The sequence below is a fragment of the Rhyacophila brunnea genome, unplaced genomic scaffold (genome assembly GCF_057557595.1).
Source record: "Rhyacophila brunnea isolate RB1 unplaced genomic scaffold, BYU_Rbru_1.0 scaffold_17, whole genome shotgun sequence".
Taxonomy (NCBI): Eukaryota; Metazoa; Arthropoda; class Insecta; order Trichoptera; family Rhyacophilidae; genus Rhyacophila; species Rhyacophila brunnea.
The window spans coordinates 27,063,986-27,090,762 of NW_028232827.1; the positions used below are offsets into that span (position 1 = coordinate 27,063,986).

Below are 26,777 nucleotides of genomic sequence, written 5' to 3' on the forward strand. Positions count from 1 at the left end.
ACCTCCACCCTTCGCCCTTACCTATGTATATATTGACAAAAATTCTAGATCTTACACGAAAAATACGAGACTGGCAACACTTCATAGGTACCAGCAGTATAATGTTGATTAGAGATGTTTGTATACTATGAATGGCGTAATACCTTTATCAGATACTACAGATAATATATTACTTTAATTACTTACCGATGTTATGAATCACTCCAAGATATTTTAGTGTTGTAGCTTCCTTGGACTTGCTAATATTTTTTAACTAATTACTTTTGTCATTCAACGAATAATTCACAAGATTTAAGAATGTAACATTCTAATTGTGTTTTCAAAATTATGTGTGTTCAATAATTAGAATGATACATTTTTAAATCTTGTGAATTATTCGTTGAATAAAGAAGTAATTAATTATGTTAGAACAGTTCTACATTCAGCTGACGATGTGTTTACGCGTGCATTTTGCGTTATGGCTGCGATAATACGTACTATCAGCAGTAAATCCATGCACGTACAGTAGATATATAAAAATATCTTACTTGAATTAATCGTAAAATATAATATTATAATATAGATGGAGGTATATTTGATGAAATTGTTCGCAGAGTAAAGCTAGACTGGAGTGCTTTTGGCCACCTGAATAATGTCTTCAAAAGTGACCTTTCGCTGTGCCTAAAGCGCAAAGTGTTCAACCAGTGTGTGGTTCCCGTAATCACATATGCGTGTAAAACATGGATCCTAAGTAAAAGAGAGATCCAGAAACTTAGAGTAGCACAACGCGGTATGGAGAGGTGGATGATGGGCATAACGCGAAAGGACAAAAAGAGGAATGAGTGGATAAGGAAGCAGACAAGGGTTGGCGATGTGATAGCGTTCATTAAAAGCCTCAAATGGAAATGTGCTGGAGACATTGCTAGAATAAGAGACAATTCGTTGGACGAATTTAGTCATCCAGTGGTATCCAAGAGGTACAAAATGTCCGCAAGGTAGACCTAGAGGCCGCTGGATCGATGCAATGATAAAGTTCTGCAGAAGTACGAGAGTACCAAGAGAAGTGGAAGCAGCTTGAAGAGGCCTTCATCCAGCAGTGGATAGATTCAGGCTGATGATGATGATGACTCATTTGCATCACTATTTTACATGGTATTTATATATTATAGTCATTATCGAGTAACGAAGTATCGAGATTACTCTTCGATTCATTGATGTCTAAGCTCTAGCGTAGTCCAACTAGTAGTTGTGTGGGTGAGAAATATGTATACGTGCCAATAATACTGCAACTTGGTTGGGTCAGGTTCGCACTAATTTGCGCGGCCGATGTTAATCGAGACAAAAAATGTCTACAAAGCCAGAATATAAATCGATCATTTTACAAAATAAACACCTAACACTTACAAAATAAATACACAATTAAACATTATGTTACACTGTATAATATGTCAATTATTTTAATTAGTAGGCACGTATTTTGTTTCTGTAAGCTTTTGTTTTTACTGTGATTTATTATTTATTGTTTTAACAAATTTTAATTAAAGAATTAACCAATAAGTAATAATTACACTTTGTACATGGTAATAATTATTGCTTGTAACATAACCACACAGTTACAAGGTGGATTACAAGCCGACAAGCATTAACATTGTAATTAGTGCTTGTGATTTCATGACTTGAGTCATTTCTTGGGATTCGACAATTCTCTAAATCAGTATTTCTTAACCGGTGGTCCGCAAAAATTTTCTGGTGATCGGCGAATTTTTGGCGTTCAAAAACCTATGCTAAGAATTCTAATAAAAACCTCAAAACTTGTACACCTGCAAGTGTTTGTGTATTGCGTTTTTTTTAATAGGTAGGTACCATAGAGGTATTAAATAAAAAGAGGCGTAAGCAATCGGTTTTCTCATACAACTGAATGAAGCAGGCCAACAATAGGCGACAACTTACGAGAAATAGCGGCGCGATAAAAAAAATGCAGGGCATCACGGAGGATTTACTTTGGTAATTATAAGTTACCCTTATAATATAATGTTAAAGTGGAAATTTTGCCGCAAATTGATTACCAGCCTGCCTCACCATACTTGCCTGCTTCACCATACTTCTATATAACCTGCCGCCCCTAGGTAGGTACATAAATATAATATATTTTGCGGTCCGCAGAACGTTTCTCCTATTTTTAGTGGTTCGCAAGTGTAAAAAAGTTGAGACTCTATGATAGAGTATAGTACTATCCCAGCGCCATCTTTAGAGTTCTTCTGTTAAGTCGGCAATGACTATCCTCAAGTACACCATCAGGTAAACTGGTTTTAACGTCTCCATCTCTCTCCTTTGTTACCCAAAGTGGCTTACGCTCTCCTTCTCAACACTCACGACAGTGTTGCCAACCATACTATAATTATAGTATTTGTACAAAAAAGGAGACAATTACTTTATGCGTTAATTTTTGAATATGCAGAACAGCATTGGTCATTCAACGCGTACTATATTTTTTGGAGAAATACTGTAATAGTTTGGAGGCTCTGTATTATAATTCCACTTTGAAAATACGGCAACACTGATTCACGCGATTTACGGTGTCTTTGCAAAGAATATTACTGTTTTCATAGCCAGAAAGTCTTTGTGCATGGACATTTGTGCCTTAACTTCAATATTAGGTGCAAATTATATATATGAAAATTGCATTCCAAGAACATTAAAGTCATTAGTGTTTATTGACGTTTATTTTCGTTTTTTTTTATTAATTTTATCATCATTTTTATTCGGTTTCACAAAAAAAATTCTAAATTTCTTCAATAACACTATATAATTCATTATATTTATACCAATAATTATGGATATCAATACAAAAAAGACGCACACGACATCTATATCGTAATATTTATACCAAGGCATATTAACAGCAGGCGATTTCATAAAAGGAGCTCCCTTATGCCTAATGACATATTCGATCCAATACATCGAAGTTTCCATTGGAGTTCTGATCTGATCATGATACGCAACTGATACAGCTTTGGCTGCTATTGTATAGGATTTATCATTGACTATCCTATCAACTGCCTCCGATAGCGTCTTCTCCGAGAGTTCATCAAAAGCAATTGAGATGCCCATGCCTCGTCTCTTTAATTTGGCAATGTTCATGAACTGGTCACCGTAGACCGGTATGCCTATAACTGGTACTCCATGGTATACTGTCTCTAGCGTGCTAAGCATTCCTGAATGTGAGATAAATGCTATTAAATTGGGATGAGCTGAAACAACAATTCATTTATTTTAGAGTTTTGTAGAATTTTCATCAATCAGATTTTTGGTGACAAAGAAAATTACCTAAATAAAAAATTTGGAATTACTTTACCTAGAATATCGCTTTGTGGTGCCCACTTTACTGGTAGGACATTTGCCAAATGCGTTGGAGGGTTGTCGTCTTCCCATTTCCATATTACGCGTTGTTTTAAATTCGAAATAACATTGAAAAACGCTCTTTTCTTGCTTTTTTCTAATTGATAACCTTTTAGCTGAGATCCAAAACTAAGAAGTATCACACCATCTTTCGCGTCATCGAGAAATTTCTGAATGTTCTGAAATAAAATTAAAATATAAGTATGTATATATATATATATATATTATTGTCTCAAAGAATAGACTATCGTTGGACAAATTTAGTCATCCCGTGGTATCCAAGAGGTACAAAACGTCCGCAAGGTAGACCTAGAGGCCGCTGGATCGATGAAATGATAAAGTTCTGCGGAAGTACGTGGCAACGCAACGCACATGACCGAGAGAAGTGGAAGGAGCTTGAAGAGGCCTTCATCCAACAGTGGATAGATTCAGGCTGATGATGATATATATTATATTATATTCAACGGTAATAAGTATAACTAATAACTGTCATTGGTCGAAAGACCTCGTATTAAATTAAATAATTATATAGTTCTTACTCAACATAATTTAATCGTCCAATTCATTGGGCACTGTGAACACTGACACAAAAATTTACTAAATTTACACTAACAATATTTAAAGACAAAACTGTTTATTGAATATAATATGAAGAATTATTATTAAATATTTTTTTTAGAAACTCAAAATAAATCAATTTAATTTATCTATATTTTCAAAAAAAGATAGTGTAGGTATTCGTATTATAGGTTTATATAATATTTTTTTTAATACTAAACAGATCATGATGCTCAATTGTAATAGAAGTGTGACAATCGGAAATAGGAACTCAGGTTTTGATAAAATCACATATATTGTGACCTTAAACCTGGAGCCCCGAATTGGAAGCCGGTGTCTTGCGCACTAGACTACGAACTGCTTAAATCGCATACATACCATGATAATAAATTATTATTTTAATAATGCCAGATATTTGGAATTTAATACTATTATTTTGTATCAGTTGATATTGGCCCATCGAAGCGGATGAAACCGGACCTTATTATTAAAAAACTATTCCGAATATAATATTTACGATGGGTGGGTCATATTTAAAGAATAGTGGAAATGCGAATCTCAAAAATAGAAATGACAACAGGAAAAGGAAAATTGGAACAACTGAGCTGTGATTGCTTAATTGCAATACTAGAGATATACCACCACACTTTGACTTTAAATGTCTGGAGAATTACGGTTCACGAGACAGACGTGGACAGTAAATTTATTCTGATGGCGACTAAAAGTCATACGGAGTCAATGGTGGTGAATGTTACAAAAATCTAAATAACGTTAAATTAAGAATATGATATTACAGAACGTCTAAAAAGTATTTAAATATTTTATAATAATTTACCTCTGGTAATCTTTTTGGTGACTTTATATGAACACCTCCAACTTCAACAACTCCTGGTACCATTGGTATAATATTATCAAATGTATAATGAGTGTTTAAAAGAACAACTGACACTCTATTTTCCATTTCCTCGACGCTTGGTAAAGGCTGTGGAAAATTCTTGAAATATTTACCAGCAATCAAATTTTGACTTGGATTTAAATAAAACCTTTTTCCAAGAATGTTGTAAAATCCGATAAAGTGATTAAAACATCTTTGGTACAAGGTTCCTCCGCCAACGTGTTTAGTGAATTCATGGCCAGTATATGAAAGTGTGTTTGGATTTCCCATAAATGAATCAATAGACTGTAAATATGTTAACGAGTCTAATAAAACAATGGGTGCTTTGTACTTGTGGGCGAATAAAAGAAAAGCTTCCTGGAAGAAAAGCTCCGATATTATCAAGTCGAAATGACTGTGGTCATTTTCAATGAAGTCTCGAACCGAAGTCGTATTCAACGAGCTTTCTGTAGCTTGTAAAAATCCGGTCCAAATAATTGCCAATTGTATAATAACTGGAAAGTTGTCGATGCTGAATAGAACCGATGTATCATCTAAAAATAGTAGAAATTTTAAATATAATAATATATGTATATTGATAAAAAAAACAAAAATTAAGATAGTAGGTACTTATAATAATTATGATAACGTATCAACGTATAATCGTTATCTAAGAATACAATTTTAACAAATTCCTTAACTCTATGCAGGGACGGCTCTAACTTAAGGGTTCGTAGAGACCATCCCCACATCCTTACTATGTCAAAAATACACGTCCGATATTTTTATTCTTAGACATAGTATACCTACTTCATCACATGATTAAAATTATGAACTATTTAAATTATTTTATCCATCTAAACCCGTCGCTATTTTAAATAGATATTTATTATTATTATAAAAATAAATAAAGGAATGATTGTAAATTACCTTTGTATTAACATAATGATTACAAGGTAATAAAATAAATAATTAAATTGAATACCCACCATTCCACGGTGGCACCTATGTACACATTAAAAAAGCTATGGCATCTATTTTTCGCTGACGGGATGACTCGGTTCCATCCCGTCGTCGCGGTACAAATCTCGCTCTACAAAGATATACTTACAATGGGGAGCGATTCAAATAACCCCGAGGTGAGTTACAAAACTTGCTGTATGTCGTTACCGTACTCTAAGCATATTATGCCAAACTATTATGAGGTATTATTAGCAGAATACTTTAGATATGCGGATGTATTCTCTAAACATATTAAATTATGTTATTGAATATTTTTGCATGTTTTATGGCACTTACTAATTTATATGTTATTTTAATGAGGAAAGTATCGTCACTTGCCAGATTTAGAAGAATTGATTTCACACATATATACACTGATTTCATAATATTTTGACAGTGGCGTATGTATTATAACTTAATAATAACAGAATTGCAAAAAAGAAGATTTTCAAAAATTTGTTAGTTATCATTAATTTATTTTTGATCGGATTTGACGTAATCACCGTAACATGGTGCCCTCTTTTCGCGAGCTCTTCGAATATGGCATTCGTAAAAATTGTATGCGATTTTCCGAAAAATGGAGCCAATGCCAGAATTTTTTCAGCGTCGCATACTCGTATCATAGAAGACGAAGTTGCGAGAATCGCTATAAGAAGAAAATAATTCATCTGAAATTCATACAAAATAAATTAATCAACATTATGAGATTACTAGTAGTATGAGATTACTTGAGAGGCCAAGATATTATAAAGAGATACAAGCGTATCGACAACCAAGTTACTTTACTCGACTTCAGATTTATATTTGCATACTTAACTACATAAATTAGACATAACTGTTTTCAACATTCTGTATATAAGGTACCAATACAACATTAAAATTATTAGATAGGTGCATTACTATGAAGATCATGGCCCCCACAAGGGGGGCTGACAGGGCTCTAGCCTGGGGGCCCGGCGTTGCAGGTCGAGCAGTTAAGTGAGATAAACACACACCATAAATTTGTTCTAATAGTAATAAAAAGTCGCCTGCGGCGCTATTTTGCTTACACAATATTAACATTAAAAAAATATGTTGTCATGTGGTACAACTTGATGTGATGTGATAATTGATAGTCACATGTAGAATTTTATGTAATTATTGTTTTAAATGTGGTTCTTGATTAATAAAAATGGCTATTTATCCAATATGGCGAAGGGTCACATGTTAAATGACTACCACAAAAGGGGGTCACAATCACTACTTCATAATAATATGATAACTAGTGCCGACCACTCAATAATTCAAGTTCATTTATTTAAAAAAAAAACACTAAAATAACTCGTGGAACCGTGGAGTTCCGCGGAATACCATTTGGGGGACACTATTATTGTAGCACACTGCCCTTAACCTTAGAAATAGGTAGGGGGCCCGCCAAACTTCCTGTCCTTGGGGTCCGCTTCAGAATGTGGTGGCCATGCTGAAGATAATAATATGTTAACAATTCATGTGCATCTTTTCTATACACAAGGCTACCATCGCCGACTATCGGCGGCTATCGAGGGTTGATTATCATATTTATGTATTTAGTTAGGTATTATAATTGTTACAATAAAATAGCCTTCTAAACTGCCAAAACTGTCTATCTCGCTCTAAAAGTTAACACAGCCAAGGGAGGTGCTGTTAAAACATAGCACTTTTTGACAGTTCAGACGGTTAACTTATAGTAACAAATAACCTTCTCAATACATAAATATGATAAACTCCCCTCTGGTTATCACATTATGCATAATTATAAATTAGGAAGTACTTTAAAGAGTTTTGATGAAAATAAGATATTATGTTTCTATTATGGCTCGAAATAGACCGAAGCACACCGGAGTACAGCTCCGGTTCATGAAATCCCCTAGATTATCGCTCCATCCCGTGGAAAAATAATTTGACCATCAAGGCTAGGTAGGCCATATAATAAAAATCTAATACTTACAATAACATACAAAAAATTAGATAAATATGTTAATATTATCGGAAAATTATCGAGCGCTCCGGTTCGTAAAAAAATCCATTTCGAGCGCTGTTTTCTATTACAACCGACATTACATAATAGAAAAGGATTACATGTTATTTTTTATGAAAAACGACGTTTTTTTAAATAAAATAAATTAAAATAATTAATTATTCATAAAATCTTTTCTATTTACACTTAAACTTAATAAACTTAATTTGAATGAAACAAACAACTGTAAAATTATATATAATGATGAGAGTGGATCGTTTAACGAATTCACATTGTATAACGTTTCTTTCAAATTGTGGGCAAGTTAATGATTATAAAAAAAAATTATTTCCTAAAAATTGCAAGCTTTATATTTTTCGGTAGGTGTCTTTAGTATGCTGAGCATTTGCTTGCTATCTAAAATAAGTATTGGTAGAATATGAATTTGATCTTTAAAAAACGTAAAGCGTTCGCCAATGACCATACCATGTTGAAAGCACCGGTTCTCGTCCGATCACCGAAGTTAAGCAACATTGGGCGCGGATAGTACTTGGATGGGTGACCGCTTGGGAACACCGCGTGCCGTTGGCCTTCCTTTTTGCATTTTCCGAAAGAAAACTTTTCTGCATAAACAGCGTCTAATTTATAATTTTATCGCGTGTAAAAATTATCCCAAAAGGTTATACTATATCAATTGTAAATAACTCACGACATTTGATTTTATCAGAAAATAGTTAATAATAATAAATGCACAGTTTAAAGGTGACACAAGCTATCTCTGAGCAAAAATAGAGACTTTAACTTTTATTATAGATAAGACATAAATGTATTTTTGTAAAATAGTTTTGGCATATTATAAAAACAACTAATTTTTAATAAATGATTGATTTACTTACTTTGAGATGAAGTCAATAATAATTAATATTATGTAAGTGCGATGAAAATGTTCACTTTTCGGCAGTATCAATCATTCTGTCTATTATCAATAAGTAGCGAATTTAGCGAAACACTTACAATTAATATTATCAATTGATAATATTTTAAAATATTACGTGTATAATCGGCGCGCACAGTCACACAAAATGATTGGGCGTATAAATAAAAATATTTTTTTATTGTTTTTTAAAGCGTCGGAAGGAGCTGGTTACAAAATCTAACAAGTGCTCCATGTTAATTAATAATCAACAAAAGTTTCACTTCCTTTCAAATTTTTGTATAGTGTTGTACCTATTTCTAAATAATAATATGATGTATTTACCAATTAAATACTCAATAAAAAAAAATATTCTTCTTCATTTACATTACTAATTATTGAGAATGGTAACACTGAAATAACATTATTTCCTTGACGATACCAGCAATCTCCCTCTTGTTTATGATACTTGAACCTCTTCGAGCAATATGACTGAAGAAATGAAGAACGCGGCTCTAGCATGTTGTAGACGAGAGACGTTCTTTGATGCAGGGCATTCCAGTACAGTATTTTGCGCATGGCCGTCTATGAAATACCGAGCATTTTCTGTCAGAACCACACCACATCCAGAATGCATAGATTCTATTCCTACCTGATTATGGAAGCTCAAAATTTAACATTGAAAAAAAAAACAGTATTATATCGAGTCTCTTTGCCGTTTTGTGATGCAGCGGTGTTCGTATAATATAATATTATCTTGACAAATCAACTTATGACATTCTTCTCTACTTTTATATTTACGTAATTCACCTTCCGAAAATTAAAGACATAAATGGAGGAACATAAGTAACTTCACATCAATGTCATTAACCCGCTGACCCACCTTGTATGAAAGAATAAGGGCATGTTTACTAATTTAAGAAAAACGTGTAAGAATTCATTCAAGAAATATAGTGTCTCGATGAGAGATACTGATATTCAATTTTTCAAAAATGTTTTTGAATGATAATGATTTAAACCATTTGAAATATTATTCAATGCGCCACAATGCACAGTAATTAATAAGTAGGTACTATTATATTATATTGTATTATATATATTATATTCATAAATGTTATTGTTTCTTTTTTTCAGGTAAGTGATACTTCTAGCATCATTCTCGTCATGCATACATACATATCGGTAAGGTTTTACAATTTTCAAATATGCATTACTATACCATAGGCGTGGAACATACAATTATTGTAACTGAAGGCCATTGTATTTTTTTTAATCTTATATTAAAAAAGAACACTTTCGGAAAAATGAATCTTAACCATAGAGGTATTAAATAAAAAGAGGGGTAAGGAATCGGCTTTACCATACAACTGAATGAAGCAGGCCAACAATAGCTGACAACTTACTAGAAATAGCGACGCGATGAAAAAAATTCAGGGCATCACGAGGATTTACTTTGGTCATTATAACGTACCCATATAATATAATGTTAACGTGGAAGTTTTGCCACAAATTGATTACCAGCCCGCCTCACCATACTTTTTCACCATACTAGCCTGCTTCACCATACTTTCATATAACCTGCCGCCTCTAGATCTTAACAATGTCTTGGGCTTAAAATTGATGCCTTTGTGGCTTTAACAATTTCAAATTATTGATACTGTTATGAATAGATTGAAATTATGAATTGGATCTATGGAATTATGATACTTTAGTTAGATACCAAATTTGTACTGAACACATCAACTTAAAAATCTGACATAAGATACACTGGTATTCCTTATATTTTTATTTTTATTGTTGACAACTCCAAAGCACATATATTAGGTAGGTAATAAATTATGATAATAATTATATTGTGTAATAATAAAACACGAAAAAACATTTTCCCAAAACTATTTATTTGATGTTAATACTATTTATTTAACATTATGCTTAACAAAATGATGTTGAATAAAACCTTCTTGCAGTGAAATGGAGCCTAAATGTATGAATGTGACGGAAAAAAGACCATTAGAATTAATAATTTTCTCAAGAAAACTAATAATAAACTGACATAATAGATTTTGTTTGCATAGAAAAAATGGCATACACGTCAAACTAAAACTGCCTTGTGCAATAGAGAAATAATAAAAGAAAAATCTATTTGGAAGAACATTATATATCTTTGAATTAACATAGTTTTATTTATGAAACACAATTTGACGAAATCATATTATTTGACTATTGATTAAAGATTTATATCGATCCATATTGTATATTTGTTTTTTGTTTTCACCTAATAATTTAGTTTCTAATGGATTCAAACTCTGTACTATTCCATTTAAGTCGTTTCTCGCGACCCGGGTTTCGCCTTTCGGCATCTTCAGGTGTCGTGTAAACTCACCAAAGGCAAACACACACTGACAACAATTAGTTGTGAGTGTACACGACGCCTGAAGATGCCGAAAGGTGAAACCCGGGTCGCGAGAAACGACTTAAATGGAATAGTACAGAGCTTGAATCCATTAGAATTTAAATTCAAATTCCATCAAGTACCTTCGGTCGAAAGTATTAATATAATAATTTAGTGTTTGTAATGTGTGTAATTTATTAGATTATCATTTTAAATTGACTATAATTTAAATGATTAGCATTCAATATGGTGAATATATCAGTGGCAAGGGGTAGAGGTAGCCTGTTAAGATTCGACATAAATAGTGCACATTAAAAATTTTCAGTCATACTTATTTATTTTCGTTGAACTAAGAATACAATTTGCATATGGTGCTGGTTAGGGAATCCAATCCCGAGCCAAAATTCTGATCCCGGGATTTCGGGATTACAATTTGACAATCCCGGGATTGGCATTTTTTTCCATTGTTCATATAATTTTTTTTATAGTTTCAAATAACATTGATAAAATCGGTCAAAAATAAATCTAGTATAATTTATACTATTTAAGACATTTATTGTTAATATTGCATACGTTCAATCTTAGAAATACATAAGTTTAACGGAATAAATAATATTGTAATATAAATAATAAAGTGAATTGAATATGAGATTGCTGTTTCTGATAGTAAAGACTTAATGAATGGGTTAGCGAGATTTAAAATAGTAAAGCAAATCATGGTGTACTTATGGCCTTTCCGCTTCATAAATTTAATTAGTCAGCCAAATATGAATCTGCCGTAAAACGTGTGAGATCATGGTGGAATTACTTTGTTATTTTCCAATCTTTCTCATTTTTATTAATTCATGTGACAAAATAAAATGAATCGGCAACTTGCACATGGGTATAAATCAAACTTCATTCAAACTCAGTTTATTTCTAATGTAGTTATTTGTTATTAAAAGTATTTTTTCTGTTATATTTTCGTTTTTATTTTATTTTCCATAAAAATTGATAAAAAAATCAATCCCGAAAGTTTCGGGATTATGTTTATCAATCCCGGGATTCATAGGTATTGAAAATAGCTCGGGATCCCGGGATCCCGGGATTCGGGATCCCGGGATTGGATTCCCTAGTGCTGGTTAGTTTTTAAAATTAAATTGTCAACATGAAGATCTCTTAACTTAGTTTTTTCGGCAGTTTTGTAATAGCTTATTTGTTATTTACCATTTCGTCGCTATAGTACTTGTTTTCCGAATATCCATTTTTGTCAAAATCGACATTTTAATGCAGTTATATTTCTTTTGTCTAACTACACCGAAATCATTTATAAAAATTGTATATTTTCATGTAGAAAAAGAGATATTTTTTTAAAAACTCCGAATACGCCATGTTTCGCAACGATTGCTTTGTGCTTATTTTCCGAATGTCAAATAGAATAGCTCGGTCTCACTCTCGCATATCGCTTTCATATAGCGCTGTCTACTTCTAATGTCGCTCACTTCATATGTGACTGATGTCTGTTTTTCGTCTTTCAAAGCGCGCGATTTTGACTACTATTGTGTTATTTTAAGTTTCTATCGTTTAAATAGTGAATTTATCAAAATTAAAGTTATCAATCTTGGCTGGTACATCACCAGTTCACTCTGAACTTACAGCAGAGTTATGGAAGTAAGTATTTTAACCTAAATTACTGTATTTTGTACTGAGAAACAGAGATAATATCCCAACGGTCATACGAATTGTACAGTGTGACTCGGTAACTACGGTCTTAAAAATAATTATTATTAATGTCTATAATCAAAACTCTTTCTGTTTTTAATTTACTTTTTATCTATTCATGCTAAAATGTACGCGAATATTTAATCTCATTTATTAATAAGATGTATGTTTATACCTATTTTTTTTTGTGGATTTCCATTGAATTACAGTACATTTGATTGTATTTTCATTAAGTATAATTATAATACTATTGGCTATCCAATAGATATTTTAGTTAATGTACGATCTATTAAGGTTAATTCTGGTTTTGTGAGTGAACTATTTTATATAATAATATTATACTCAGGATAGAATATTCTCAATCAATGGTTATTAAATAACACATGCCCCTATTTTTTGTTCCATGCCAATAAAACATAATACCTAATATGCAATATATGGTTTGTAATAAGTTTAATTGTATCAAGTTCGATTAAAATCCATAATGAAGCATTATTTGTGACCAATAAAAATATCATTGCCACCGTTTTAATATAGAAATTAGGAAAATTTTACTATCTACATTATTATTACGTAAATCTATGGATACAGTTTTTTTATAACTATAATTAGATATATAATTTTATGTTGATTCCCAATTTTGTAAACAGAAAATGGTGAATGGCATATTTTATAATTACCTATGAAATTAGATAAAAACGATCATTGATACAACTTGATCACATATTTACAAAAAATCATGTACCTATCAGTAAATTTATTAAAATTTACGTAAATAAATATTAAGTTTTTAAGTTTGTACTTTTTGACCACACGGTATACCGCGGTCCATGCAACGATACGCTACGGTCTTACATTCCGAATGTCCTTGTTTTGTTCCGAATATCCACTTTTCGGAGCCAGCGCTGAGAATGATCCGTATATCCACATTGCTTACTTGTAAAGAAAACGTATTTTCTCTCAGTTTAATGAATTATACTAATATATTATTCATCAAATCTCTTTTTGGATAATGTGGCAATCATAAAAAGGAGACAGAGTACTTGATATATATACTGATATTTAAATATAAGACAAGGAACTTTGTTTTTCGTTTCCTGAACAATCGACAATTGGTCTATTCGGAAAACAAGTACTATAGCGACGATTTGCCATTTGCCTCTCTCTCATGGGCACTTTTAGCTTAAAGTCATGTATATTCAGTCAAAGCACACTTAAGTGCATGGTGACCTAAGTCTCCTGAAACATTCCCAGTCATAAAAAATACTGATGCTTTACATCCAAACGTAGGGTCCTATGATACGCCCGATTAAGACCCGGTGTAGTGCGAGGCAGGTATGGTTTGGTGGGGCCATTAACTTCAATAATAATTCCTATTTTTATTTCTTCAACCGGCTTACGTAAAAGTCGGCATCTTATTAACCACGTGTAATGCCGTGTGACCTTATCATATTATTAAATATTATATGTCATATCACTTGATTCGTACTACTCCACTCACGGCCTGTCGCATGAGTGAGAGAAAGCGAATGTGTGAATCGTCGCTCTTTAAACTGTATTTATCTCTACCGTCACGCAGTAGGCTCTTTGCACCGTAGAATAATAGTTTGATAATGAGTGGCATTTTTAATCATTTTAACGCCGAATGGGATATTGAGTATTTATTTATGACAGTGAAAGACAGCTTTTTGATTATTCTCAGTCAAATATAATACATTTATTTAAGTTGAAGAATGACAGGTAGAATTCGGTAGAAAATTGGCAGTTTTGATACTGAATAGTTTTTAGACCACGGCCCACTAGATGTTTGACATACGTGATATATATTAATTATTATATAATAATATTTGGCTTTTAATTATGTTTTTTACCATTTGTTACACTGCTCAATGGTATAGTCTTTCCAAATATTTTTCTAAGAAACATTTTAAGTGTAATTACTATCATTGATGTAATTATAATTATGGCGATGAATATAATTAAGTAAGCATCTATCATATGAGATTCATACCAAGTCAATCCCAAAACTGGAGACCTCATAAAACTGGCTCCTTTATGGCGAATGACGTACTCGATCCAATAGATTGCTGTCTCCATGGGTGAGTTTGGTCGATCTCTAAATCGCCGTGATAATTCCTTTGCAGTTATCGAATAACGTTTATCGTTCAGCACTTTATTAAGAGCTAGAGTAATTGATTCTTCAGTCAGTGTAGAAAACGCTAGCTTTACTCCAAAACCAAGGTTTTCAGCTTTGGCAGTGTTTAGGTGCTGGTCTCCAAATACTGGTATACCGATGACTGGAACTCCGAAGTGTACTGCTTCCAGTGTACTTAATAGTCCACCGTGAGTGATGAAAACACGTACGTTGGGATGAGCTGAAATCATTTAATAAATGAAAATAAACTATTCAGATTAATGGCTTTAAATGTCAATATATTTTAATGGAAATATGCTATTATATATAATTTAATTTTAATCAGTACCAGCTTCGTACGTTTGGTTTAATAATCAGTTAAAATGTCCTATTGAATTGGATGAAACTGACCCTGATTATTAATTAATTACATGGAATACATAGGGTTTAGTTTTGTTTTTTAGTTTCACAGTTGACATTTATTTTCGGTTATGTAGAGTTTTTGCACTGCCCTTTTTTTATTTTTACCACTATTCGCCACTTTAGCAGGATTCTGTGGTAGGCTTATATTGTTACTGGGCTTAAATAATGAAGGAAATTAATTTTTAATACTGATAATATCATTTGGCATTCACCACAAGATGTGTGATATTCTTTATATACAATAAGCGTTTCCTTAGCATATAGTAACATTATCAAGAATATGAACCATAAACATACGTTTTAATTTATATTACTATACAAATAAAATGGTTTATTAAATTTTATCATTAGCAAGTCTAAGTACGTTATAAAAACTAAATAAAGGAGTGATCCGCAACTTCGGTTAGTAATTAAGGAATAAATAATTGATACCTACCTTAATTTAATATACTAAAACCGATAGCCAACATTATATCGTAAATCGATAAGCATTTAATGTAACAACTACTAGTTTAGATCATCGTAATTTAATAAAATGCCCGTAGCGTAATTGAAAAAGCATACTGGATGCATACAATCTAGCAGATACAGGTTCAAGTCCCGTTGGGTGTCGTATTTTTTCTACAAAATGATTTTTCCAGTGTGTATATGCATGAGATGTTTTCAAATTATGTATAGGTAGTATATTACTGTCTTATTTGTTATTATATTCAGATATGTATACCTACAGTTTTGTGAACTGTTTCATTTAATCAATATTATTGAAAATATTTAAATATTCATAATGTACATAATATTCTGTTTTATAAAATTTACTATTATAGTTTTTTTCTCGGTTTACACGAATAAATTAAAGATTCAACTTCTATCACTACGAAATATAATATCAATTTTGACCTTACCATAAATTGACCAAAGACCACAGATATAATAATCTGAGATATTATTTCGTTCATGTTATGAGAGAGGGGAGATATTAAATTACGACAAAGGCATATTTTATATAGATTTAGATTAAAATTATTGCGTAGACAGTATGTGGAAATTTTCAATGGGGAAAATAGTTTTTACCTAAAATATCCGTCTGCGGTAGCCAAGCGCGAGTGAGAACATTTTCGGGTTTTCCTGACATGTTTTCATCTTCCCATTTCCACAGTACCCGTTGTTTTAATCGGCTGAACACTCTCAGAAACATATCCGCCTTCTCTTTGGGCATGTCTTTACTCTTCAGGTTGGACCCGAGACTGAAGAATACCACACCGTGGGTAGATTCGTCAATGAATTTTTGTAGATCCTGAAATTATTACAATAATTAGGTACATAGACAATTCCTCTTATTTAATTTAGATTGTATTTAAAATGAAAACATATTTCGTATTTTGTTCAGGCATTTTCAATCAAACAGGACAGTGATATTTATATTATAATAAAAACATACAAAAGTGGTACCATTAGCATTTAATGAGAATGAGTTTTATTATAAGAATTATTTCATGGAACTAATGAAAAAAATATTTGAAATCATTTCTCATAAGTAGAAAGTTCTTCAATTATGATAATAGAATCTTTTCTAATTAAAAATGTAACATATTACTAAAAATATTAAAAACTAGTTAAATACCATGTATAATTATGAAAAATACATGTCTGAAGAAAGAAACCTTCATCATTTACAGTAAAATTCTAGTCACTTCTAAAACTCATTCAGTTTCTGATGAAATTTAAATAAAACGTGCACACAATATTTGAAAATAATTAAAAGTAACAAATACATACGCATGTGTCACTTTTATGTAGGAATATTATTATGAGCATTTTCGGTCAAATTCTAAGACAATTGTTATTGTTGACCGTTGTTTAGAAAAGTCAAACCGTAAAAATACAAGTAAATAATACAATTTTATAAAGTTTTTAATATAATAATTACTGGACATGCTAATCCATATAATGTCATTGTAATTATTGTTAGTATATAGGTACCTATGTTACGCCGAATGTGCGAAATTGACTATTACATGAAATGGGCAAAATTTTACCTAAATCATGAAAAATGCAAGCCCGTTGCCTTATTCATGAATTAGATAAAATATCTGGCGAGTGCGTGAATTCGGCAGTAATTTTTCTGCCTAGTTCATGCATTGTACAAGTTAGATAGTAGCGCTACGGTGGTATTTTTTGCAACTAACCTAAATGTGTCAAATGCTCATGCATTGGTCAAAATGTACGTATATTATCTATGGTCAAAATAGATGATCGCGCTCCGGTGGTGTTTTTTGCAACTAATCAAACTAACCAAATGTGTCAAACGTCATTGATTATAATATAAAAATATACCAATCAATATCTACAATGACGTTCATATCTATTTACTATGCGCAAAAAAAATCTAGAACTATAATATGATAACGGAAGAATTTTATTGAAAGGTATTTTCGCGATTTGATTCGTGCTTGGATATCAATCGTGCAATGGTCGATTGTATGTTTGCGATAGTTTGTTGACACTTGTTAGCTAACTTTAAAATGGACATTCAGTTGAATATTTTAATTCAGAATTACAAAACCTAACCCAAACTAACCTAACGTAATAATAATAATATTATATTATGTCCAATTATAACTAATAAAACCATCCGTATTAAATTTACTTTTTCTTGTCATGTTGACAGTAAAGTTTAAGAATTCTATACCCTGGCGAATTCATGTACTCGGCAGAAAATTTACCTAATTCATGAATTAGGCAACAGGCTTGACTATTACATGAATTAGCCAAAATTTTGCCCATTTCATGTAATAGTCAATTTCGCACATTCGGCATAACATATACATGAATTCGCTATGACATAACGAGAACAATGACCTTAACTCCGAAAAATGACATAAAAATGTTGAGTAAATAAAATAATTCAGTTATCTACTCGGATTAAAAACCTACTTTATTGTTTCATTTACGAAATAGTGTCAAGCTGTGGATCCCGATATAAAAGTATTTATATAAGATTGGACCATTTGCTTTATAATTAAATAGGTGTTATCTCATGATATGAGATTAAATTTTATTATCGCAGTATGGAAAGTGGTGTGACCATGATCTTAAAATTACAAAAGTAGATAAATGCTTACTGTACTTATATATTTTTATGATAAATATGAAGCCAGTTATCATTGCGGTGATATAATATATACGCAGGGGTATTCTTATGCATATATTCGTATGTTAAGATGCCAATCGTTTTGAATAAAAATATTCTCATCTGTTTTTTTCCCCAATGAAGTTTATAACAATATATTATTATACTATTGATATATAACAACTTGTAGAAATAATCGAAGAGAGTGAGTTCGTTATTAAGTGAGTGAGATTAGAGTTTTCTTTTGATAAGTTTACTGAAATACTAGACAGATATTGATAAATATTTCGTGGGTTATATGCTACATTATTAGTTAGGTATACTTTTCAAATCTCATATGAAACATATACCTCTTGTTAATTATTATGATATCAATATGGAACCTTCCCCAATATTTAGATTCCTGATGATCATTTTTCAAATATAAATACATAAATGCAAATTTGGACGTCGTTGATCTGTTTTTCGAGATACGTCATTTTGAAAATTTCATTATTCGGTATTTTAAAATATTTTTTTTGTTATGAATATTTCAATAAAAACATAATAAATTGTAAAAAATTGACATAGGTAGGTATTTCAAATAATTTGGGTAGATATGTATAGTTTTGTATGTTTTGAAGAATTAATTAAAAATTGAAGGCAAATGGACAAAGGTATTTAAATGATACACTTAAATACTGTACTTTTTCGTATAATATTTGTAACAGTAGTATAAAAATGATGATGTTTACCGGTTTTGTATGCGAATAACTGAATTTTAATAAAAAGTGGCCAAAATAATATATAATATATTAATATTATGTCCACTAAATCATGGATATATAAAATCTCCATCATTATAGTGGGAAGTTTTTCTTCAATATTTTTGATTTAAAACTAACCTGTGTTAAATTCTTTGGTGGCTTAATATGAACTCCACCGATTTCCACAACCCCTGGAACATGTGGTCTTACAGTGTCAATGCTGTAATGAGTATTCACCAAAGCAACAGAAACTTGTCTTTCCAATTCCACCAAACTTGGCCACGGTCCTGGAAGATTCTCGAAGTGTCGTTTTAGCAATCTTTCGTGCCGTGGCAGCATGTAATACCGCCTTCCAAGAATATCATAAATCGTGTAAAACATATTGCCTAATCTTGTCCAAATGTTCATTTTACCATCGTTTGGTAAAAACTCGTGTGGCATGTACGCTAATTGCAGCGGGTTTCCCATTGAATCGCCTAAGTATTGCGTGAAACCCATAGTGCTTATTGTAACAATGGGAGCTTTATACTTATGAGCGAACATGTAGAAAGCTTCTTGGAAGAAAAGTTCTACTATGACTAGGTCAAATTTAGAGTGGTCATTGCGTATAAATTCTTGGAGTGATGTTGAATTAAAAGCTACTTCCGTAGTAAAATAAGCTCCATCCCATAGTAGTTTCATTTCTTTTGCGAATGCCATGTTTTCGAATGCGAATTTGTCAAGTTTGGTTCCAACTGAAAAAAAAATACAATTAGATATTGTCACGTTGTGGATACAAGAATATTATAAATCATACCTTAAAATAACACTTTATTGCGATTATAAAGGGGGTTCAAAAAAATACTAACTTACATGAATCCCAAAACGTTTTGTTGTCCAATATAATTTGATGGTAGTTGGGTAAAGGATTTTTTTCGAATTGAGTTGTCACAACTGTCACGTCGTGTCCCCTTAAGGCTAGTTCTTGCATTATTGGCTGAATGTTGATGTAGTGGGATTTTCCTGGGAACGGCATTAATGACAGAATCCTCGCGGCTGAACATCCTGCTGCTGCTGTGCATATAAATGCAAGGAAGAATATCCAAGCCTTCATCTGGAAGGTAATAAATTGTATTATAAAACATATACGTGTAGGTATATCTGTATTTATGTGTATTGTTTTTAAGTCAGAGCTGTATTATTTTGTGTGTTGTGTTAATAAATAAATAATTGTAGGTATATAGCAAAAGATAAAATATAATATAGGCTAGTAGTATATTATTATGTACACGATTTTTTTTTTATTCTTACGCATTTTGTCATGACTGACGTAATCAATATATTGATTTATACGAAGTGCAAAAGTCAAATAAGTGCTAAGATATTAATTTATTAATTGTGTTTTTTTGTTTTTCTACCTGATAATAATTGGTTTCTTCTTTTTATGTTAAAATATAATACACCTATCCAACAGTTTTCCACTCCAAAATGCATGTTATAATAATATTATCTTTGTTTTACATGTTTTTGTTAGTTTAAGTATGGGCAATTATTATTAATTTTAATTATTCTTAAAAAAAACTAGCTGTCGACTAATTTATGAAGGTTAAGGTCTTATATATGTTTTATATATTTTTAAGTCAATAATAAAATATAAACATAGCTTTTAACTAAATTATTAGGTCTAAACACATGTTATTATCAAAAATCTTACAGAAATACATAGTTGCATATTGTTATTTTAACTGGAGATTGTATTTGAGAATTCTCGAGAAAGATTGAGATATTTTTTATAAATATCGAGATTTTTATATCTGATTTCAGATTCTATAATTGAATTTAGACGGCGAAAAATTAGCAAAGAAATCTAAATGAGAAAAATCTCTCGACTTTGATTCTGGCTAAAAAATATTTTTATTGAAATAAAGCTAAAAAAGAGTCATTTCAAATTTAATTTTCCACGAAAAAAAACTGGCAGAGTGCATTACATTATGAAAGTAGTATACATTTCTTTTGATTATCTCACTGAAGTTCTTTTTTCTTAAAAAAAAATGTTTTCTTGCTATTAGTTTTTAGTTTATTAGTTTCAAATACATTATGATGTAGGTACGTCGCGTATTGACATGCTGTCACGGCGACAAATTTAGTCTATAGTTTCGTCATTTTGCAGATTATTTTGAATGATCACTATCTCTATAAATTCAATAACAAAGAGTGCCAACTCTAATGTATTAGTATTTTGAATTACTATTCTTTATTTATGCTAATTTCAATTAATTTTAACAAAAGTGTGAACGTTAAAATTACTTGCGATATTGCATCCATGGATAATATTTTGAATAGAACCCAACCTGCAGATCATAGATAATAGACAACATTCGAATACGAATTCATATAGAAACATATAATAAATAAATACGATGCAGTGCGGTACACGTGAGGTGGCCTCATTGTTGTTCTGCTGATTTCGGCAGATTTTGCTAACTGGCAATGTTCGTTTAAAGGTTCAAATGTGCTATGGGATGGAAGCATCAGTCTGACAACATTTTAAGCAGCAAGAAACATTAAGCACAGTACACACTGTTTTCCCGTAGTGGCAGCTTGCTGTGACAGCATGTGACAGTACGCGACGTGCGTCATAATGTAATCACAGCATTAGTTGAGTTACATACGTAACTACGCATACGGATTCTGGCCTGATCTACATTATACGGTATTTAATTTTTTTGGCTTTGATACGATCATCATTTTTTATATTTTATTTAATAGTAATTATTATTATGCACTTAACTATGTAATAGTATTCTGATATAAATAACTTATCATAAATAATAAATTGAAAGAAAACATTTTTAAGCTAGTATTGATTTTTATATATAATACTGCTACTACTTAGATACTTAAGTAAAATTAATAAAAAAGTAATTTAATAACTTCTACATTTACACTGACAAAACCTTTGTTGTATGCAAAATTAATTAAGTATATAACATGTAATTAAATCGTTTTTTTTAATTATCTTGTATGTGCATAGTCTATTCGACACAATCGATTAAAATACGTATCAGTTACATACTTAATAGCATTTCAATTAAAATTAAAATTTGTTTTCTTCTAATAATAAAATTAGAATACTAATACGAAATAAATAATTTGTTATAATCAGACACATCTATTTTATACACAACCTTTTTCAGTATTAATGATACTTACGCAGTTTGTGTTATTACTTATTAGTAATAAGTTATTACACATGTAATTAAAAAATAATTACTGTTAATTTATACTATTAGATACGTACGTCATAAATTATGTCATACATTTTCAGTATCGTTTATTTTAAATCAAAATAGATGGTACTACATACCTATTATTAATTATACAGTTAAAATAAATATTATAAAACTGTGTTTTCTTTTCGTCAATTGTAATGACTAAAAATCAAAGCATTGTAATATATAAGTCCTTATATATATATCAAAATTCAATTTAAAACATAATCAATTAATATTGAGATATATATATTTTATATTATGTATAATAAAATATTATTATCATCTACTTCTATTTTTCAATGCCGGACTGATAGGATTGTGAGATTGAGATATCTAATATACGCAACAAAAGTACTGTTCTGAGGTCACTCAGATGGGAGTTTTTTTCTCTAATGTTATCATCGCCAACCGATAGATCCATTTAATTTACGCATATTATACCCCGTTTACACGTGCACGGATTTACTGCTGACAGTACATATATCCTGCATGTTGCAAGATAGCATGCATGATTCAAAAAAGTTTGAAAACTTATGAATTTTCACACGACAGTTGGGATTTGTTCGATATATGCGCATGCGCAGTTAAACGATAGTGGCGAATCTGAAAAAAATACACCGCGCAGAGACTCATTTAGAGGTTGACCGATTTTCACGACTGTCAAATAGTACCATAAAAAGACAACATAGCGTCTCGCTTACACTTAAATAATGAGATTGGTGAGAGAGTCAGCATTTTTACGTGTAAACAGTAAATTTATTACTGCGTTAGTATAAAATACACGCCATTGGTACAAATTAATCCATTCATGTGTAAAGGCGCTATTATGATTTTTCAATAAAATTCTTCTGGGATAAACTCATCGGACAGTACGTGATGATTAATTGTTAAAACGTTTTTCTTATATAGAGATTATCGTTTTATCAGAGGATGTGTCCAAAGATTACACGTAATTTCACAATTCTAAGCTATATTTACTTTTCCTCTTCTTTAAATTTTATAAATCTCGCGTACATTTTATTCTGTTAATATTCTAGAATCACATGGTATTAATATTAAAAAAAAAAAAAAGTTTGCGACGAAGATCAGTGATTACTATGGGTTATTATGAATTATTTGTTGGTAACCTTTTATAATAATATAAAATATAATAATAAATCGTCATATTAACTAATCTAAACTAATCTATTTTTTAAATTTTATCTTCAAAATTCAATTATGAGCAATACCATATTATGTGCGCTGGGAACACCATTATCGTCTTAAAACATTTAATTAATGGTATTTACACTAGATAATACCATTTTTTTTAATTAAACTAGTATATTAATTATAAATCAAGATATCTGTTCGTAAACATCAGGTAATCGACTGCCTACTAAAGTTTTTTTTATTTAAAATTTATATTTATGAAATCCACTCAATGGAATATGATTCAAAATTATCTGTTATAAACATGAATTATTTCGTATAAACTGTTTATCTATTTCATCTAAACATTCAGTCGCATATTAGCTGTATTTGCTATATTTAAATTATATTATAAGTACTATTATTGTCTACTTACAAGATGCTAGTTACTATCACAGAACAGAAGTTATAAATAAACCAATACTGCATGCAAACATCATAACCATTTTTTGAACTGGGGTTCATTTACAATCCGTATATACTGGCAAATATTAATTTTCCTGTTCCCACCAATATCACTCGTAACACTACGGTCTTCTTGATACCTCGTCGCAGAACAGATGTGATGTTTCATGATGCTGTGTATCGTGCGATTAACTTATTTGATGGCACCATTGAGGTTGATTTGTATTTATTAACTATGTCATGTTTGTGGACGTGTTAAATAGGTTAGATTTATAATTGTATTTATCATTTTACTCTAATATCTACACAAGCATATACTGTCTTTTCTACTTTCTTGTTATACTGGTTATTATTTTGTAATTAAGTCATTTTTATAATTTTGTATTAAATGTATTATGGCGCATTGGCCAATCGCTGTATTGCCGCGATACTCTTTCTAAATAAATAAACAAATACGTATTAATGACAATGAAATCCTGTAAAAAATCTTAATTACAAATTTTTAAAACTTTTATATTTATAAAAAATTAAATACTAGGAAATGTATAACATGGTTATAGAAATTTAACACTTATATATTAATAAATATTTACCTTTCTTGGTTTATTTTGAGAACATGTACAAGTAATTCAATTCAAAACTTAAACAATACTTTGGAAATTCATATTAATAACACTATTAGATCACGTCATTATCTCATTATCGGTAATATTTAATTAACAAATATTAAATTAGAACGTTTACTCTAATTTATGTTATCAACAGAGACAGTGAACGATACACCACGATTTGGACGTCTGCCCACGAAATAATTATTGTTTGGTATGGGTCGCGTACTACAAAATTAGTAATAAAAAGATAACGTAAAAAAATATACTTACACTGTTGGGAGTTCATTTTATTTGTAAGTAATCATTATGTCACCAGGGGCGTCCAAAAAAATAAGCGATGCGAATTTTAATTGTGTTAATTTAGCAGTTTTGAACATAAATTAGCGTCGGTATCTATTTTAATAATTACATTATTATTATTCATAAGGAAGAATTACTATTATTGTAGACGCAAACCAATAAATTGTTGATTATTCGTGAAGTAGTCTTTGAAAAAATAATATGTAGTAGTAGGTATACATTCTAATTATTATTTTTTTACAATGAAGAAAACTAATATTGGATTGAGGTATTTTAATTTTTTTTTTTTTAATTATTTTACTTACAAGTATATATTGTATAATGACTGGTACTTATAAACAACATATCTGATAATGGAGAGACCAACATATAGTTTAATTTCTGTCGCATGTGCTCGCTACATAAGCATATTATGTATATACTATATAAGCATTTAATAAATGTGTTTTTTAATAATTCTACAAGTATGTCAATGCTTGGTAATATTTTTATTCGATGCTGCCTGAGTGTGATGTGATGACACTTTACGTGATGTTTTTTTACCGTATTAAAATTATTAATAATTGGTTATGTATGAATTCATTATTAAAAATAAATAGTAAATATTATTTTCATTATTATATTATATTCACTGAACTAACCATATTGCACATCTTCCCATTTCGAACATTTAAATACATTGGTAAAATAGTGGAATATTTATTGATTTATATTATAATTAGTTTGTATTTAAATGACGAATTGATATCAATAAAATAAAATTAACATAATATAAACTATCATTTTTCCTTTAATATTATTAAACTTACAAAATAATATTGTATTTATTTGATTTACAAATCCTATATAATATAATATGTAAGAATATATCATATTCAACTAAAATTCATAGCAACTGTCTTCCGTGACTGAGAGAGATAAGAACAATAACCATTTTTTATCACCAACTGTTTGACTATTTATTTTAACTGGCATAGCAGATTACCATACATACTAAAATGATATCAAACTAATTCACTTACTTTCAATTAAAACATTCAAATTTAATTATTAATAATAATATATTATATTGTTATAAAACACAGTCACTAATGGAAATTAAATCTGAGTTAATAGATTTTTTTTTTAAATTAACAAACACACAATCGATTAGTTTGATAGTTAGACAGATACTATCGTATAGATTTTCTCTAACCTCTTGCGTAGGCACGCATTGAAACCCACAATTGATGAGTTGGGGTCTGTTAGACCCCATGGTATGATTTCTTTATTAGTTAACCATTATTGAACAATATTTACACAAACAACTGAATTATTACCACACTTTTGAAGTATTAACGCTAACTCGCGATTTTGTCCACGTGCAACACAGAAATAAAAAATAGACTGATTCGATTTATTTTCGAATTAATGTGATGTTGTCACAGTTGGATCGAAGCGCGTGTCCGTCACCACATCAATACTACAAACTGTCAAATTTAGCAACGCGTGATGAATTGTTACAAGAAAGTGTGTTATTTTTAAGATAGTTCACCTTAACTTCGAAACCTGTTGAGATAACAATATCGCATAATGGAGGCTAATACTGTCGGACAACATTTTCTTGGCTACGTATTAAAACTGTGAACTAACAAGCTCCTGCCATTTTTAACCGCACTTCCATTATAAACTAATAAGCTCCTCCTATTTAGTCGGCGACAGCGCCTTCCGGCTTGTGCCTAAGTCTTCTTGTTGGACAGTAACAGTAAAATAGTCGAAGTTCTGTATAGTTGCATCAATATTGGTGTATA

The 26,777-nt window shown here is 30.7% G+C and overlaps 3 protein-coding genes and 1 non-coding gene across 4 annotated transcripts in view; 2 read left to right on the forward strand and 2 right to left on the reverse strand.

The window, feature by feature from the left end:
• LOC147073889 (uncharacterized) overlaps positions 1-26,777 on the forward strand; it is a 670,186-nt gene that overhangs the window by 279,158 nt on the left and 364,251 nt on the right. The window lies entirely within an intron of this gene.
• Positions 2,686-5,244, reverse strand: LOC147073895 (UDP-glycosyltransferase UGT5-like). Its single transcript, XM_085944506.1, has 3 exons — positions 4,772-5,244; positions 3,335-3,557; positions 2,686-3,230 (listed from the first exon to the last, which is right to left on the reverse strand). Exons 1-3 carry the CDS (start codon positions 5,099-5,101, stop codon positions 2,701-2,703), a joined length of 1,083 nt encoding a protein of 360 aa, XP_085800632.1. The 5' UTR covers positions 5,102-5,244; the 3' UTR covers positions 2,686-2,700.
• On the forward strand, positions 8,260-8,378 carry LOC147073896 (5S ribosomal RNA). Its single transcript, XR_015070418.1, has one exon. It is a non-coding gene; the product is annotated as a 5S ribosomal RNA (ribosomal RNA).
• On the reverse strand, positions 14,479-24,928 carry LOC147073897 (UDP-glycosyltransferase UGT5-like). The gene is made up of 5 exons (XM_085944505.1): positions 24,670-24,928; positions 20,079-20,319; positions 19,365-19,960; positions 16,422-16,644; positions 14,479-15,168 (listed from the first exon to the last, which is right to left on the reverse strand). The coding sequence occupies exons 2-5, from the start codon at positions 20,317-20,319 to the stop codon at positions 14,648-14,650; spliced, it is 1,581 nt and encodes a 526-aa protein (XP_085800631.1). The 5' UTR covers positions 24,670-24,928; the 3' UTR covers positions 14,479-14,647.

Excerpts from the sequence above, each read along its gene's own strand:
- LOC147073895 (XM_085944506.1), bottom strand. The coding sequence starts at position 5,101 with ATGGGAAATCCAAACACACTTTCATATACTGGCCATGAATTCACTAAA. Across the intron at positions 3,558-4,771 it reads CACCAAAAAGATTACCAGAG|AACATTCAGAAATTTCTCGA; the intron begins GTAAATTATTAT and ends ATTTTATTTCAG. Across the intron at positions 3,231-3,334 it reads ACCACAAAGCGATATTCTAG|CTCATCCCAATTTAATAGCA; the intron begins GTAAAGTAATTC and ends TTGTTGTTTCAG.
- LOC147073897 (XM_085944505.1), bottom strand. The coding sequence starts at position 20,319 with ATGAAGGCTTGGATATTCTTCCTTGCATTTATATGCACAGCAGCAGCA. Across the intron at positions 19,961-20,078 it reads CAAAACGTTTTGGGATTCAT|TTGGAACCAAACTTGACAAA; the intron begins GTAAGTTAGTAT and ends TTTTTTTTTCAG. Across the intron at positions 15,169-16,421 it reads ACCGCAGACGGATATTTTAG|CTCATCCCAACGTACGTGTT; the intron begins GTAAAAACTATT and ends AAATGATTTCAG.